The 16,237-nt window shown below is 40.1% G+C and overlaps 1 protein-coding gene across 1 annotated transcript; it reads right to left on the bottom strand.

Annotated features, from left to right (window-relative positions):
* Positions 1 to 3,251: 3,251 nt before the first annotated feature.
* QPCT (glutaminyl-peptide cyclotransferase) lies at positions 3,252 to 16,017 on the bottom strand. The gene is made up of 7 exons (XM_023923815.2): positions 15,510 to 16,017; positions 11,470 to 11,616; positions 8,800 to 9,081; positions 6,104 to 6,280; positions 5,164 to 5,263; positions 4,575 to 4,691; positions 3,252 to 3,653 (listed from the first exon to the last, which is right to left on the bottom strand). The coding sequence occupies exons 1-7, from the start codon at positions 15,609 to 15,611 to the stop codon at positions 3,508 to 3,510; spliced, it is 1,071 nt and encodes a 356-aa protein (XP_023779583.2). The 5' UTR covers positions 15,612 to 16,017; the 3' UTR covers positions 3,252 to 3,507.
* Between the last annotated feature and the right edge of the window lie 220 nt (positions 16,018 to 16,237).

The following is a 16,237-nucleotide window of genomic DNA, read 5'->3' as shown; positions in this document are numbered from 1 at the left end:
TTTCTATATATGTTGTTTAAGTGATGCTCTCGGGTGATACATCAGTCTCAGTGAGCAGGTATGTCAAACTTCAGAACTGTTTTTCTGGGTCCACTACCAGTGTAGATTGGGTCCTTGTAATAATTCTATAGAAAGTGGTTTTTATACATTTTGCCTTTTCTAACTGTATTCTGCTGTTAGGTGGTCACAATCTAAATACTTACTTGATACGAAGGGAATAAGAATTGATAATTTATGTCATCTTTATTCCTAATGCTAGGACTGCTGTCCCAGCTAGAGAGAAAAGAGTACTTGCTGTCATTTCTGTCTGCCAGAGGATTTGGCATTGTTAACCCCTTAAGTAGTTCCAGCTGTGATCGCACAGGATCACATCACTTGTAGGTAAATGTATCCAGCTTTAGAGAGTTTGAGGGGCAGGTACCATTATTTGGCTTCAGATTCTTGTGAGAAACTGTCTTGTCCTGATAGAGAAGGAGCCAGAGCACCTATTACAAGACAAATAACTACCAAAATAAGAGGGTTTTTTTCAGTTTTACATGTTGAGTGATGGTTTTTGAGTTCATTCTGTTCCGCATTCCCTTAACCCACAGACATCTTTGGCACACAAAGCCAGTGACGGCCTTTTGTGGCTGGTAAACTGATTTTTATTCCCTTCCCCTTGACTGATACATGACAAATCCTTTTCAAGGAGAGAATCTCAGCAGCAATTCTGCTGATTAGATTAACTGAAGTCCTCTATTGATTTCTAATCCTTAATGCCACCATCCAACAGGGAAGGAGAAACTGTCCGGCCATAGGTTCTTCAACACAAAGCCTCTCTCTGAATTCTGAAGTGATTATCTGTCCTGTGCTTGTCTAGCTCCAATAGATCCGGATATTTAGTCATATTCAGTGTTGAAATGGAGAGTAGAAGAGATACCAGTCCTGGTCTCTTTACTTCTATTTTTTGTTTTCTGGGTGTTTTATGAAATAGGTTTGACTTTGTCCTACCTGCCTGTTCTCCCCTGCCTTAGCAATGAGAGCCCACCTTGTAACATGTCTGCCTTACTGACTACTTCTTGTGCTTTTGGGAGCTTAGATTCTTGGATTCACATGGTTATTGGGTTGATGTAAGTTTTCCTTCCAGCAATTATTTTTTAAATGAATGAGGGATCACACAAATTGCTAAGATGATGACCCTCCCCTTTTTAAGTAAACTTTTCCAGGGCTAGCATCCAGTTAGGAGATGGCTCTTTTTTCCTGTATCAAAAAACCAACCCCAAACACAAAACCCAGTGGGGGAAGAAGACAAATACAGGATTTTTCGTGATTTCTTCACATTTTGAGAAATACTGAATCATATTACAGCAGTCTGTATCTCATTTCCATGGACTCTAACCTAGAATGGAAACATAACTTGAGAGCTGCATGCTCAGGCAGTAAAAATTTACTGACAAAATTGACATGATTTGGTGTACATGGTTAAATTACGGTTTCAGATAAATCTTACTAGAGCTTTTAAAAAAACAGGCTTTTCCTGGTTATAACAACCCTCTGATCCAACATTTCAGAATGTTTGAAGTTAACTCAAAAATTCTCAAAGAAGCAGAGTAGAAGTCCACACTGCAAATGTGTACTGCATTTTTCAGAGGTCTTGCAAAATATGAAAGTACCACAAGAGTTCAAAACAAATCAGCCACACAGATTCATGTTCAATATTTCTATATTTAGCCATTCTGTTACCTTTCCTTGCCATTTAGGAGGGTGTGGAAGGTGCTTTACACTGCTCAAAGTATTGAAACTTCAGAAGATGTAATGTAGTTTTTTAGACTATTTTCTCATCTGTTGAAGTAGAGGAGAATATGATTGCAATGTGTTCAAGAAGCTCTGATATATTCACATAGATGTACAGTAATACCTGAAAATAAAGACATCTAATTTTTTTGAACTTTCCTAGTACTCTATTTCAGAAGTTGCAGGTAAGACAAATGTTCCTCACCAATGTTAAAGTGATAGGAAAACACAAAATGCTTTTATTTTGTCTTAGGTTACCAAAATCAGATTAAATTTATTTTTCAGGCTATCCTGTAATAGTAAAATTTTACAAATTTTCATTGCTGTAAATACCTATTTCTGTAACAACTTTATAATATGGATGTAAATATTGTCTTAGGCTCCAAATTATTTGTTTTAGGAAAAAATACAGAGGCCAAATCTGATAGGCCTACAACTCCATTGCTTACCTTCTTTTTAAATCTCTTTGCTCGGGGTAGAACTTGTAGGGAAGAAGTTTATAGCAGTAAATACTGATTTTTTTTCTCTCAGTTCATCTTCTATCAATATTCTATCAGCTTGATATTTTTATTTTTTTCTTAAAATGCTCTTATCCTTTTTTCACCAGTAGAAACCATAATGCTGTCAGTAGTTTCTGAATGTTGTTCTGGCTTTCATTGATCTCATTCCAGGCTTTCTTTTTTCCAGTGTTACACTAAATCTATTAAGTAATTCCAGTAAGGAATGTAAAAACACAGAGTTGTTAAACTGGTATCTTCTTGGTGTCTAAACTGTTGTCTTGCTTTTAATAACATTTTCTTTTTTATAGCACTTTGCCTTAAAAATTGTATTTAGATAAACTATAGTTTCTAAAGTGATTATTTTCCTTGTATGATTGTTTTTGTTGTAGTCTGTGTTAAAAACAGCAGGTGGGTGGTGTTTTGGAGGTTTTTTGGGTCAAATTGCGAATGATTCTCACGTGACTGAATGGTGTGTACTGGGCCATTGCTCCCACACACCACTTGATCTTTTGTTTGTATCTCCTGTGTTGCAGTCAGAGCACAGGGAAACTACCACATACCTTCCTGTTGGCATCACCCCCCACCACCCTTCTCCATCAAAAAGTACCCAACAAATGACAGGGGTAAAACTGAATTTGGGTTATTGCTCTGTTTTCTGGTGGTCAGCTGTCTGCAGAGAAAACCCTTGCAGCTGCCTTTGTAGGAGGAGGAGGAGAGGGACCAGAGAGGTTTAAAAATCACATCTGTGTGTCAGGAGTTCTAGCAACTCATGTCAGCATGAGGTGGTTTGTTTCAGCCCAAAGTAGAAGTCTGCTGTGGTGTGATTTTTGCCTCTTTTGATAACATGGCATAAATTTCCATAGCTGAACACTACAAAAGTTGGTCACACCTTGTAAAAACTGTATTATACAATTAAGTCATGAGGCATTCCCTCCTGGGATCAAAATACGTGACAAAAAACAATGATAACAATCTGGAAAAATTCTGGAGTTTTTTTTATTCAGAGATAAAACATGGAAAGATCGAATTCATTCCAGGATGAACTAGGTCTTATTTAATGGCATCTTATTTGGCTAATGGACCAATGGGCCAGGAACAGTTCAATCAATAATCAGTCTAGCAAGAACTATCACATTTTTCTTCACCTTCACTCTCTCCAATGCAATTAAATAGCAAGTATGAAGGTGGGCAAACAGTAGTGTGAATGGTGTACAATTCTTTGATGTTTTGTCTGTCAAAGGTTGAGATATTCCAGTACAAACACCTGCAGGATTTTGTTGAGATTGTCGATAGTGGCTTTGTCAAGGTTTTCTTCTGTGTCCTTCATGGTATGCCATACTGCAGGAAAAGGGGATGGAATCAGATGCAGGACTGGAACCCCTATAAAAAGGAAAGTGACATTTGGAGAAGAGATATTGGAGAAGTTCTCTTAAGCCAACTGATACTTCACCATTTAGCAACAGAGTCAGGTAACTACTCAATGAGCTTGCTTTATAGGGTGTGTCACCGCAGCTTCCTTTTACCTTCTCTTGTTTTGATGATTGTGACTGCATCCCATCATTAAGGAGTGTGTTGTGTAAAGCTGCCACCTTCCTTTCCTTTAAATACTTCCATTTTATTTTTTTTAAATAATCTGTAGCTACTTGTTGGGGGTTTTGATGGGGGTTTTTTTGAGATTATTTGCATTGTGTATTTAGGAGCTACAGAAGGACGGAGAAATCACTGCAACTCTTCAAGCTGAAAACTGATTACCATGTTTTTATGAAAGTGTTAAGACTGAACATTTTTTAAGCATTTTTTTATTTCTCTACAAAAATGGTAAAATAGTGTGTCTTATCTTTACTCTGTAGAATAGAGACAGTGTTGTCCTCAGATAAAGGAGCTTCCACTTGAAAGAGCTGCATCACTGTATACGATTCAGTGACTGTATCACTGCATATATATATGTGTGTGTGTGTGTATATATACATATATACACATCAAGCCACCTGTATGTACTGCACCTTCTGGGTAAAAGAGGAATTAAATCAGTCTTCTGCTTTCCAAGTGCTTTTGAGAAGGAGCATTTTTTTTCTCAGCCTCTTTCCTGTTTTCCTGCTTTTTCTTTCTGATTTTTCAGCTGCATACCACTAAGGAATCAATTATTTTCATTAGGTGTTACATCAAAGCTCAAAAATTGCATTCAGAAGCCTCAAGTTGGGGCAAATAAGCTTGAAAAACAGGAGCATATACACATGCTCATTTACTAAGTGATGCATTTATTACTGAACACGTAATTCAAAATATGACAACTACTGGTACCTCTTAATAAAAATGGAACGTGGTCATCTTCAACCAAGCCTCGATGTAAAGTACTCTTGAAATACCGACTTTCAACAGGGTGATTCTTCAGCAGATTCATGTTGTGTAGCTTTTGCTCTGTAATGCACAATGAAAGTGATTATGACAGTTTTTGGACAATGAGGCATGTTAGCACATTTGAATTACTTTTCCTCTCACATGGAAGCTTTTTCTATCAGGAAAGAAAAAGGCAGTGGTGACTGTCTTTTGCATTTGTTTAATACTTGGAAGACCTCAGGACTGGTGCTATTACCATCATTCTACAGAAGTGAGAACTAAAACACAGAAGGGAAGCAGTTGCAAAGTGTCACAGAGTGACAATCAGTAATAGAATCTGTTTTGTTGCTTCCAAATGCCTGAGAGTCTTCCTCAGTTGTTTTATTAACCAAGTATCAAAATCTTCATGTAAGTTTAAGATTTCACATTTATATTATCAAAGATTATTACTGTAAACCAGAAAATCTAAAAATCTGATTTACGGGGTTTAATGCATTCAGAAACTACTCACTAGGTTTTGAAATTCATTCAAAGCCCATATCCTTCTGCTTACCAATTGCTTGAAGCCTCTGAAACCATCGAAGAGTGTTTGGAAAATAATTTGGAAAGACTGGGTTTGGTGCACCAATTAAATCCAGTAGTACAAACAGGTCCTAGATAAGAAAGAATCTTTAGTACAGAACGCTTTCCTACAACATCAGCAACAGCAGTGAAACTCTTGGTTTCCTGTATAGGTCATGGGCAGGTCTTTGCTAGCCCTGGCCAAAGATCTGGCTTTTTTACCAGTGGTGCCTGAGAAGAATTCACTAGCAGAACCTGGTTCCGATCTGATACATTTTGCTGTCTTTCCAAGGAGGGTAAAGATAGGCTATTCCTGTGTTCCTCAAGCTGAAGCAGGCTGCATAGCTTTGTGTGCAATATGTGCGTTCTATCCCTTTAAAAGAAAAGCTACGGTAGGTGGGGAGAAAGAAGAGGAAATTGCTTCTTCCCCCGAGAACAACAGTCTGTCAAGGGAAAGTCATTTTATGAGTCACAAGAAGCAGTGACAGAAGAGAAGTGCCTCAGCAGTAAACAGAAAGTAGAAGGGAACAGACAACCAGAATGTTAGTAGGAAATAAAGGAAAACAAAGGTAGCTGTAGCTTAGTACTGAGTATGGGGAGATTTGTTCATAGGCCAATATTGCTTGTGGCCTTTCCTTATCACTTTGAATTATCTTTTCCTGAAAAAGGTGGGTATCCTAGTTTATATTCTAATGAATTGTTTACTTTTGATATTTCTGTGACTCCTCCTCGTATTTGCATGCAGCAGATCTAATCACCTGAAAAGTTCTTGCCAATTCTTTATCATGTTTCATAATGTTTCCAGAAGCCTGCTTCTTCCTTTAACTTTAGTGGGGTCATGGTTTCTTGGGAATTTGGCCAGTTACCGACTAATTAAATATTTTTGGAAGTGCCATTTATTTTAGTTCATTAAGGAGGTGAAAGCCACTTACGATGCCCTGCAGCTGGTTTGTGGTTGTTGAACCAGGTGGGTGTGGAGTCGATGCCATTTTCTGAGCTAAGTGTTGAGATCCATAGAGGGAATCGGAAGGGGACCATCGAACAAAGGCTTCTTCACCATCAAAAAAAATCAGCTGAAGTGAAAGGTCTGGTCTTGATGTTGAGCCATCCTATTGGAGGAAGTTAAAAGTAAAATAACTGATTCTGGCCAGAACATTAAATAAAGGGCAAATACTGTAATCATGTAAGTAACACTAATAAGGGTGTATTTTCTAGGTTCCCTATGCCAACTTTCCTTTGGGTGTTATTATGGTGTAATAGTGGTAGTGATCAGTCAAGGTAATTGTTATTTATCTAACACAGTGACACATTCTCCAGTCTCATATAATTTTGGTTCTGGATAGTTTCATTTCTGACTTTGGAAGACATCAGCTGAGTGTTGAGACCTGCAAAACCAGGTAGCAGCAACATTATCTCAAATAATGAGGAGATGTGTCAGTAACAACACCTGATGGGAGTGCTAATATTATAAGTTGATTGCATCACGAGGATTAATATAATTGCTACAGCTGTGCATCAGTGGAGGTGAATTATGCATTTGACAAGTTGCTGGTCCTTTGAACCCCTCCTCTTCATTCAGGGGAATTTGCAATCACTGAGGCAACTTTACACTAAACCAAAGAGAGTGGGTATGTCAGTTACATCTTTCCCTTTCAACAACCAAAAATATAACATCACTAAAACCTGAGAATATATATGATAGATTTATTTAATGTCACAAAAAATACATTTGTATGAAATTTCTTCCCAGTGTAGAGGGAGTCTACTATCTGAAACTTTGTTTGAGCTGTCAAAATTTCCTAATAATCCACAGCACAGCAAATCCCAGTCTGGTCCCACTAAATGAACAGTTTTGGGAAATGTGATCTTGACAGTTGCTATAAATATTTTAAGCCCTCTATGAATTAACACTACTTCAAGTAAAATTGCACGATGTGGTTAAGAAGGTGGGGTCACTGGCAGCAGTCATGTCCTGTACAGGCTACAGCTCCCAAAGAGCTGGAGCTGGTGCAATATAAAGAGCAGTGAAAAGCTTCTATAAAATGTCGCTCACATAGGCAAGCTGGTATTGATTGTGCTCACAGTGGTACATTGATTTCTATAATGGCAATGGTCTGCTGCCCTTTGTCCTTTGCACATGACAGAGCTCTGTGGGCAGCAGTCATTTTGCATTACATTCTGGAGCAAACTATCAGTGCTATTTGAATTTTAGGAAGTAGTACTTGTGCTATAGTTGCTACTACTGCTTAACACATTTTAATAATGTAGAGAGATGTCTTTGCCCATTCATTTTAAACTCACCCTACATAACTGGAGAAGCATCAAGATAAAAATCATAGCTTCAAGTCAAAGTATAAATAGATTTGGCTGAAAAGATAGCAAAATCTGTTGTGCTACCATAAGCAGAGCAAAAACATCATAGCTAATGTATTAAGCAGATGGATCCCAAAGTATATTTTCTTAACAGACTGTACAACTGGTGGCCTGTGCAAATTAGTTGCCTTTTTGTTAAATGCTGTCATCTTAAATGATAAAAAAAAAATTTTCATTGTAAAATAGTGTATTCATAGTGAAAAATGCCAGTCTTGAAAGTGTGCAGGTTGTTTCATAAATAATCATCACACAAATTTATTATAAAGGAATTTCTGAATGAAAGCCTGTGTATTACAGGAGCGTTTTGTTTTGTGATTAAAAATATTGGCATATTCTTAAACTTCTCATTCTTAAATATTCGCATATCAGAAGGTACCAAATCAGTTCCTGGAAACTAGTGTTGATGAGAAATCCTAACATCTGAGCTGAGTGTGCTCCTGACACTTTGTAGAGCGTCTCTCACATTTGAGAGACCTTTTCCTGTAAAAGCTCTGTAAATGTATGGGAATTATTTTTCTGTAAATAGTGAATACTGAACCAGTAGATGGCACTCGTGAATCCACAATCCTACAGTAATCCTACAAGCTTTAAGAGTTTGTAGGCTCAACAGATTTTTGTGCCTAGCAACTGCAGCCCTTTGAAGCAGATTTTTGTAGCATAGGTAACACAGACTGATAACATTATACTTCTTTTATAAATAAATTATTCAAATTTGTAAAAAAAAAAAAAAATTAAAAAAATAAGAAGGTAAACTTGAAATCCTTATGGGATGGGGGGACCTGAATTTGACTCTTCTGCACAACAATTAGTTCATCTGTGTCCCAAAGTAGAATACAACTGAGAGATTTCTGCAGGATTCAGAATGCAACAGAACTTTTCAATGTCCCTAGATGTTACTGGATTGATAGTATCCAGTACTTCTGAGTCAGGTTCTGTGCCTTTTAGATAGAAAGTAGCACTATATCTTTCCAAGTCTATGAAACATCTATTATTCATGTATCATTTGTTATTTTTATATAGTATATGTTTATATGAATAACTTTTAGATATCTTCCCTTTTTATAAGAAATTTTAATGTGATAATGTACTTTAGAGTAGTAAATACTGATCACTGTTTGTTCTTGGAGTCAATGGGAGATCTGTTACAAGCACAGCATTCAGAGAACCCAGCATGCAGGCTATGGAAAAGAATGTGGAAATGCCCTGAGGCCTGTTGCTGTTGGAAAGGCAAATGGAAATGAAACCAAAGAACTACCTTGATTAACTGAAGCTTGTTATCCAGGGCACGTGCCAGCTCCAACATCATAGCACAAGGCACAGCTGAATCAGTTGCTCCCACAAACACCCTGTGCTGCCACTGTTGTCCAAAGAATTTTGAGTCATAGTGGCAAGCAAGTACGAGATGGCGTTTTGCAGAGGGGTCAAGAGTGCCAATAATATTTGAAAATGTTTTATAGCCATATGGTGTGTATCTCTGAAATGTATCTTCTTCAATTTCCCAACCAGCCTTCAGTGTTTGAAGACGGTGCTTGATATGCTGCAATTGTAAAAAACAATCAGATTAATATTTCTTGCTTCAGAAAGATGTTGCAGACAAACTGTCGCTAGCTAATTGATAGTGACTCCTAAGCTTATTTCTCTAAGTTCATGGTGTTTTAAAGGGTAAACTTCATAGCAAAAAATGCAATATAACTTTGCTACCTGAGCCTTTGGCTGCCTCATTTGTTTTTTATTCCTTTTTGACCCTTCTCTTTGGAGTGTGAAGGTATTTTGAATTATTGCTAATTATTATGACACATTAAGATCTTGATCTCTGAAGTTTTCAGGCTACTGTCTTTTTCAGGTGTAACTAGAGCAGTTTTAATGTTAACATCTTCAAAGCTTAACTCAGATGTGCCCTTAAATTTAAAATGAGAATTGGCTGCAATGGCCTTGTTGTGGCTGTTTAGACAATTACCACTCAGGGGTACCACAGCAGTATAAGGAAAAAAGCCAAACAGCTGTTTGGGTTGGTTGGTTGGTCTGAGGTGGTTGGGCTTTTAGGCTTCTGTGAGAAATCTGCCTTTCAAGTGACATAAATTGTTACAAGGCCATTAACAGATAGGTAGATTCCTTTAAATTAAAGAAAGAATGAAACATTTCAGAACAGTGTTTTAAAAATGAAATTCTGTAAATGTAGCTCATGTAAAGATAAGAATTAAGACAATCTATAAAAGAAATCATTCCTTTTAGCAATCTTCCTACCTAAAGACAATATCTCTAACAATCCCAGCTATGCTTCAACCAGAGTTCTGGCTAAGTCATGTTAGAGGGACATCTCTTTTAAGCAGCTTATTTTTATGGGTCCCTAGAGAGCTCCTTCAAGGCAGATTCCTCTCTCTTTAAGTAAACATTAGGAAAAGCCTCTGAGGGGAAAATAGATTCTGAAGACTTGTTCTGCTCTTCGGGAAGTCAGCAGGAATATTGCCATAGATTTTAATGCTAGAACAAACTTCCATTTTGTTTGTGGTCACCCTCTGAAAGCTTTTACAACATTGTGTGGTCTATGAGCTATCAGTAGGCAGAGTAAAGGACGTCTGTTAAGGATTAAGGGGACTATAAGCCTGGATGGAGTTCCCAGTAGCCTTTCCCCTTAAAGGACTCTGATGCTTTAGGAAGTGTCATCTATTTCAAACTCTATTATTCTCTTTTGACAATAGAGGACTCTTCTTTTTTTCCTTTGGTGTGGGGTCTAGTTTAATACATGCTGTTGCCTTGTAACAGGATGCTCCTATTTTGAACATGATCTGTGGTTTTCTAGCCTAGGCTCAGCTGTTTTTCTGTTTTTCTTCCTTTTCCCCCTTTCATTTGGCTGTCTTCCAGAGTGTCACTAAAGGAACCACAAAACTAAATCTACAGACGTGCGCACACACACAATGCATTTTTCCAATCTACCAATCTCAGAGTGGCAAATAAATTTGTTGTAGTTAGGGCTGTCTTCGAGCTGTTGAGTCAGTGCCTGAAGGGCAGTGAGATAATGTGAATGTCTTCAGCAAACTCAGCTGTACCACTGTCTGTCTCCCGCTTGGCTAATGTGAGCCAGAGCCAGCATGGACACTGTCCTGAAGATGCCCACGCTGTGAGTGCAGAGCAGAGGTGCCAACAGGGCAGCAACCCAGTTCTGTGGTAATTTCCTGTGGTTCAGAGACAATGTGCTGGAGTCTTTACTGCCTTGGCAGCCTGGGTTTGTTAGCCCAGCACTAGGACACTGCTGTGCTTGGGCCAGCGGAGCTGGTGTGGTTTGTGGACCAGGGCTGCACTTTGTTGTGCTGACCGTTTTGTCTGCTTGCCCCTTTGGGCCCCTCTGTGATCCCCTTTTGTGTGGATACACACCCATCTGAAGCAACACTCCAGGGCACTGTAACAGCACAGGACAGGGCCTCTCCAGAAAAAGTGGTGGGGGTGTCATTTATTTCATCCCATGCATGGTCTTGGGTTTGAACCAGTGACCAAAAACCTGCTCATGGGACGGAAAGGACAACCATTGTGTTGCACTTTGGGTACCAAACCTGGGGAAAACTTTTTAATTTACAACACAATTTAAAAAAAAAAAAATACTTCTTTTTCATCATGCTATGCAGCCCTGGGAAATAATGCCAGCTAATGTACAGGCTGTGTCGTAGAGACACTATGTGGTCTAGACTTTAACAATGATAGAATCCATCCTAGTGAATGAAAGGAGGGTGACTGTCACTTAAGTGGGACTTTCTTTGGTGGGGGTCACCAAAGGTGTTACCAGAATACTAATACTATTATTAATAGTGTTATTATTATTATTATTATTATTATTATTATTATTATTATTAATAATAATAATAATAATAATAATAATAATAATAATAATAATAGTAATGTTCTTAGAGGTTGTCAGGAAGTGTTGTCTTACCTGCCGCACAATGTAATTTCCTTCTGATCCTGGGTATCTTTCTATCAGGATAGGGCGCAAGTCATTCTCCCACATTTCAGAAACATCTGTGTTGGCCACAACTTCTTGAATAGCATCAGAACCTAAAATTCTTGGTTGGTGAGAATACTGTAGAAGGTAAAGAGAAGAAAAACAGCTATAACTAGACCTTTTAAACCATAGTTTTCCCCAGAATTACAATAAAAGTGGTATAGTTTGCTACTTCGATTTACAACAAAAAGTAATTTAATAAAACCCTTTTCACTCAGAAATCATTGGCTTTTCTATCTTTCATTTCCATGCAAAATAGGTTTCTATTAAAACTACGGCAGAAAGTTTTACTTACCAGGTAGCTGTAAAACCTCAGCCCATGAATGGGTCCTGTGTTTCCTAGTACCTTAATTCTATATGTCATGTCTGCAACTACACCACCTTCAACTGAGGTTCCTATTGAGACAAACACCAGAAGCTTTGTTTCTGGTAGTAATAATATTTAGCTTTATGCTGTCTGTTTGTTATAAGATGCAGTACTGCAAAGAAATGCCTAAGGTAGCTCACTCCCAGAGGGAGCAAGCTGTGTCATTGTGGCCTGTGCCCACAAGTGGCAGTGACTGTGACTGCAAAGAATGCTGTGATTCCTTTAGGGCTAGCTGGGGCATTTGTCAGCTTGGTGGTACATGGGTTAACCTCAGAACCGACAGCTCGTCTTCTGTGACAACCACTAGTGTGTGACCTAGCTCCCAAGTGACTTCCTTTCTGTTGCCCAAGCACAAGCCTTTGGGGCTGTGTCAGGTGACCCAGAGGGCTTGAGATGTCCTCATGTAGCTGGCAAATGCACATCTTTGATGTGCGAGAGCCCCATAGTGCTCTGGAGTGGTGGCTGAGTGCCAGGCGGGATTCCAAGGACATCTCAAATGCCCCTTTATACACCAGGTTTGAACCTACCCAATCTCTAGCAATTGTCTCCTCAGAAACTTCCTGTGCCACTACGGTTTTTATAAGATTTTGTAAGATTCCTATTTCAGGCACTGTCATATCCATTCCTCATTTATATGACAAGGTCTTCCCTCTACTCCTGTTTTTCTGCTAATGAAAAATACTGATTTGTTTATTTGTTCTTTGATCAGAACTGCCTTACATGACTGATCAGACTTGCTGCCCTTCAGTGTACCTTGTCAATGGCATCCTTTCTGAGATGAGCAAAAGGAGACAAACTGGAACATGATAGTTTATACTGTAGGACAAGGATATTTTTAATTTTATTATTTTTCTTTCTTCCAACAGTTTAACAGCTGACTTGCTTTTGGGCTGCTCCTGCATCAAACTGACATTTTCATAAATATCTGTAGTTTAATCCTGTCACTGTATGTGTTAACAAAAAATAATTCACTCTTTTTTTCTACTTGTGTGTATCATCTCACATGTGTCTGAAGTAACACCTAAAACCCATTACCTGGGCAGAATGTGAACTGACCTCAAAAGTCAGGTATCTTATTACCTGTTATCTTATTACCCTAGGTGATGAATATTATTAACAAATGCAGGTTACCTCACTATTTGACTTCTTTTCTACTTTGCTTGTGTTTGTACAAGCAAGTATGGGCATGAGTATTTTCTAGACTTCACTGCAAAACATTTAATTCTACCCTTCTCTTGTTTCCTAGCTGTTTATCTCCATGTGAACCTTTCCTCTAATTCTACTTAGGTTTACCAATGAAATTAAGCAGAAGGGTGACACAAAGACACTGAATCTCATTGTGCCAGTTTTAATACAGTGTTTAAAGCTGAATTTTAAGACTGTAAGGACACCAAAATTTAGGATAGGCAGATAACATTTTTAATGCCAGCAAATTTAGACATAGATGAAAGAAAAACTGCATTTCATCTGATATAAAGATGAACTTTTGAAAGTTTGGAAGTTGTAAACCAGTCTTTTGAAATGCTAGAAATTTATAATATTTTTACTAGAGAAATTTATGTAGAAATACTAGAAGTTTAATATGGTGGGACTTAGACCAGTGTAGAAGAGGCACAGACAAGAGAAAATGTCAGAGAGATGTTCAGTTTAGGAAGAGCAAGCTCTAAGGGGAGAGTGAAAAGCTAAAGCTATGTACTTCTGAAGAGTGTAGGAGGACAATTTAATTAAGGAAGTTCAGAAAATCTGTCTGCAGTTGAACTAGTGAAGAGCACGCCTGGTAACTGGGACCATTGAATCACTTTGCAAAGAAACATTAGTAAAGTACAAATGCATGAAAATACTTCAGAAGAGAGAAACCAATTTCCACTTCTAATAATGAAGATATCTTCAGATTTGGGAAGTGAGAGGAGTTACAAAAGTAGTTATGAAATAAAAGAGAAGCAAAATAAGATTTGTAAGTGACTCATTCTTTACAGTGTTGGTCAATCCCTGTTTTGCCACAACAAGGAGGCAGAACAATGTACTTATGACAGGGTTGTACTAGGCTGTATAAATCAGCAACACTTCAAGTTCTACAAGTAGCCCAGGTCTACAAGTTACCTGTAGGACTTTGAATTTCTGGCTCACAGGTCCCTCCAGGGAGAAAGAACAAAAGCTGTTGAAGGACAAGAATTTGATGAGAAAGAAGTTGTTCTTGCCTAATGTGTGCACAGGCGGAGGAGCTCAGATGCGATAGTTCTGTGGCTGGATGACACTACTGATGGCACTGGCGAGATTGACTGGTCAGAATGGAACCAACCAAAGAGTGAAGAGCTGGGGCTCAAGGGGGCTGAAAAAAGGAGCCCTGGGGCTATGTGATTGTCCAATGGCCAGTGTGACTAAAGATTTAGCCCCACATGTTCCTATGTATGTACCATATATGTACATATATACATGTATTATGCATAATTGTAGATGTATTGTGTTACAGTTATATAGTCTATACATGAGCCATAGACATTCTATAGTGAGCTATACACACATATATATGTATGAATTGTAAGACACAATTAATAGAACAGAATGACACAGTATCTCATTAACAAACAAACAAGCCAACATTTCCTTTAATGGGGGATGACTAAAATCAAGGAGAAAGGGAATGACTAAGGTGAAGTGTGGAAAGGTGCGAGGGAAGCTTCATTTTACCAGCTTGTCCTGGACTCTGATCTATCAGTGAAGAGAATGATGCACTGGATTAGTGGAATTCAGTTGCTTCTTGCTGAACTTTGACTTCAGCTCTTCTACAAACAATTGGGAAAGGGCCCTAGAAGTATATTTTCTGTTTGGAAATCCCTGAAATGCTTAGTCAAATGTGATTTGCAGTTTTCTACTCTCCTATGTTTTATGAAGAAAACTGTGTTAATGTTTCATAATGGAACACTAAGAGCTGCTACATTGATAAATCTGTGGTTTAAAGCTTACCACTGTTTAATTAAACCTTGTATCAAGATTCCTTTATTCACTAGTTCAGACACTACTCTAAATTAGACACAATATTAGTATGGGTCTACAACATATTACAGCATTGTATCTTTTCAAAACAATTTTGTACCGGCTATCAGCACCATGCCTACTTGTTTTTCCTAGATACATGTGCATAGCTGCTGAAAGAGTTATTTGTCTTCTCAAACTAAGTAAGTCACTGTCCTCTGACTCACCATAATCACAATGAAAGTTGGAGTACAGTAGAATGCTATAAGAAATATAATTTCAGATTTTGATCCATCTTGTCCCGTTTGGGTTTCCCCTTAAATTCAATAACTGCCCCTGACAAAGCTTATCGCTCTTGCTGCTCGGTCCTTGGCGGTGCGAGATGACAAAGACAAACGTGTGAAGATTTGTTCTCTGCAGCCACCAAGCCCGGGCTAAGAGGGCCACGCCACCCACCCTCACCTGCGGGTCCGCGCCGAGGGTGCCCCCAGCCCGAACTCACGTTGGAGGCCGGGGCCAGGAGGGGTGAGGCTCTCCCCATGTCCCCCCGCCCAGCCGCCGACCCCTGCCCGCCGGGAAGGCGCTGCCCCCGCACCGCAAGAAGCGCCTGGGAAAGGCAAGCGCGACCCACCTTCTCCAGGGTCCACTGCGCTCCGGCGTCCCTCCCGAGCGCCGGGGGCAGGCAGGCGGCGAGGCACAGCGCCCCGAGCAGCCGGGCTCGCACGCCCGCCATCCCCTCGCTCCGCCGAGCCGAGTGCCGGGGGCGCAAAGGAGAGAGAGCCGGGGCTGTGCCGGCGGAGGCGGGGGAGGCACTGAGGGAGTCACTGAGGAGGCACTGAGGGAGGCACAGAGGGAGGGAGGCACTGAGGGAGGCACTGAGGGAGGCACTGAGGGAGGGAGGCACTGAGGGAGGCAGGGAGGAGGCACGGAGGGAGGAGGCTGCGGCGGGAGCGGCGCTGGCTGCTGGAGCCGCAGCCCGGCCAGTCTCTGTGGCAGCCCGCGTTCCCTCCGGGCCCAGCCCGGCCTCGGCAGCACGTCAGCAGTGCCAGGGCTGCCTGCGCCCCCGGCCCCCTCCCCGCTCCTCCTCCCCCGGCCGCCAGGGCGGGCAGGCACTCGTGATTCCCACCGTGGGAAAAGCCGGAGCCTTTCCCCTGAAAGCTGGTTTTGTGTTGCGAGGGGCAGCTCCGGGACGGGGCCCCGCGTGATCTCTCGGCCTTGGGGCGGCCGTGGGAGCTGCGGGCGCCGGGATGAGGGAGGGAAGCGCTCTTCCAGCGCCCGTGGCTGGTGGGAGCTCCGAGCGGGTGTTCCTGAAGGGTGTGACAGCAAAGACCTACAGAATTGTCAAGGGGTTTAATTTAT

Source organism: Cyanistes caeruleus, chromosome 2, assembly GCF_971803275.1.
Source record: "Cyanistes caeruleus chromosome 2, bCyaCae1.hap1.1, whole genome shotgun sequence".
In the NCBI taxonomy this organism is placed as follows: domain Eukaryota; kingdom Metazoa; phylum Chordata; class Aves; order Passeriformes; family Paridae; genus Cyanistes; species Cyanistes caeruleus.
Note: the sequence above shows the minus strand (reverse complement) of the source record. Positions and strands in the feature narration are given on the sequence as shown.

Coding starts and splice junctions, on each gene's coding strand:
- QPCT (XM_023923815.2), bottom strand. CDS start 15,611: ATGGCGGGCGTGCGAGCCCGGCTGCTCGGGGCGCTGTGCCTCGCCGCC. Junction 11,617..15,509: donor CGCAGTGGACCCTGGAGAAG/GTGGGTCGCGCT, acceptor TACCTTCTACAG/TATTCTCACCAACCAAGAAT. Junction 4,692..5,163: donor TCAGAGGCTTCAAGCAATTG/GTAAGCAGAAGG, acceptor TGTGCATTACAG/AGCAAAAGCTACACAACATG.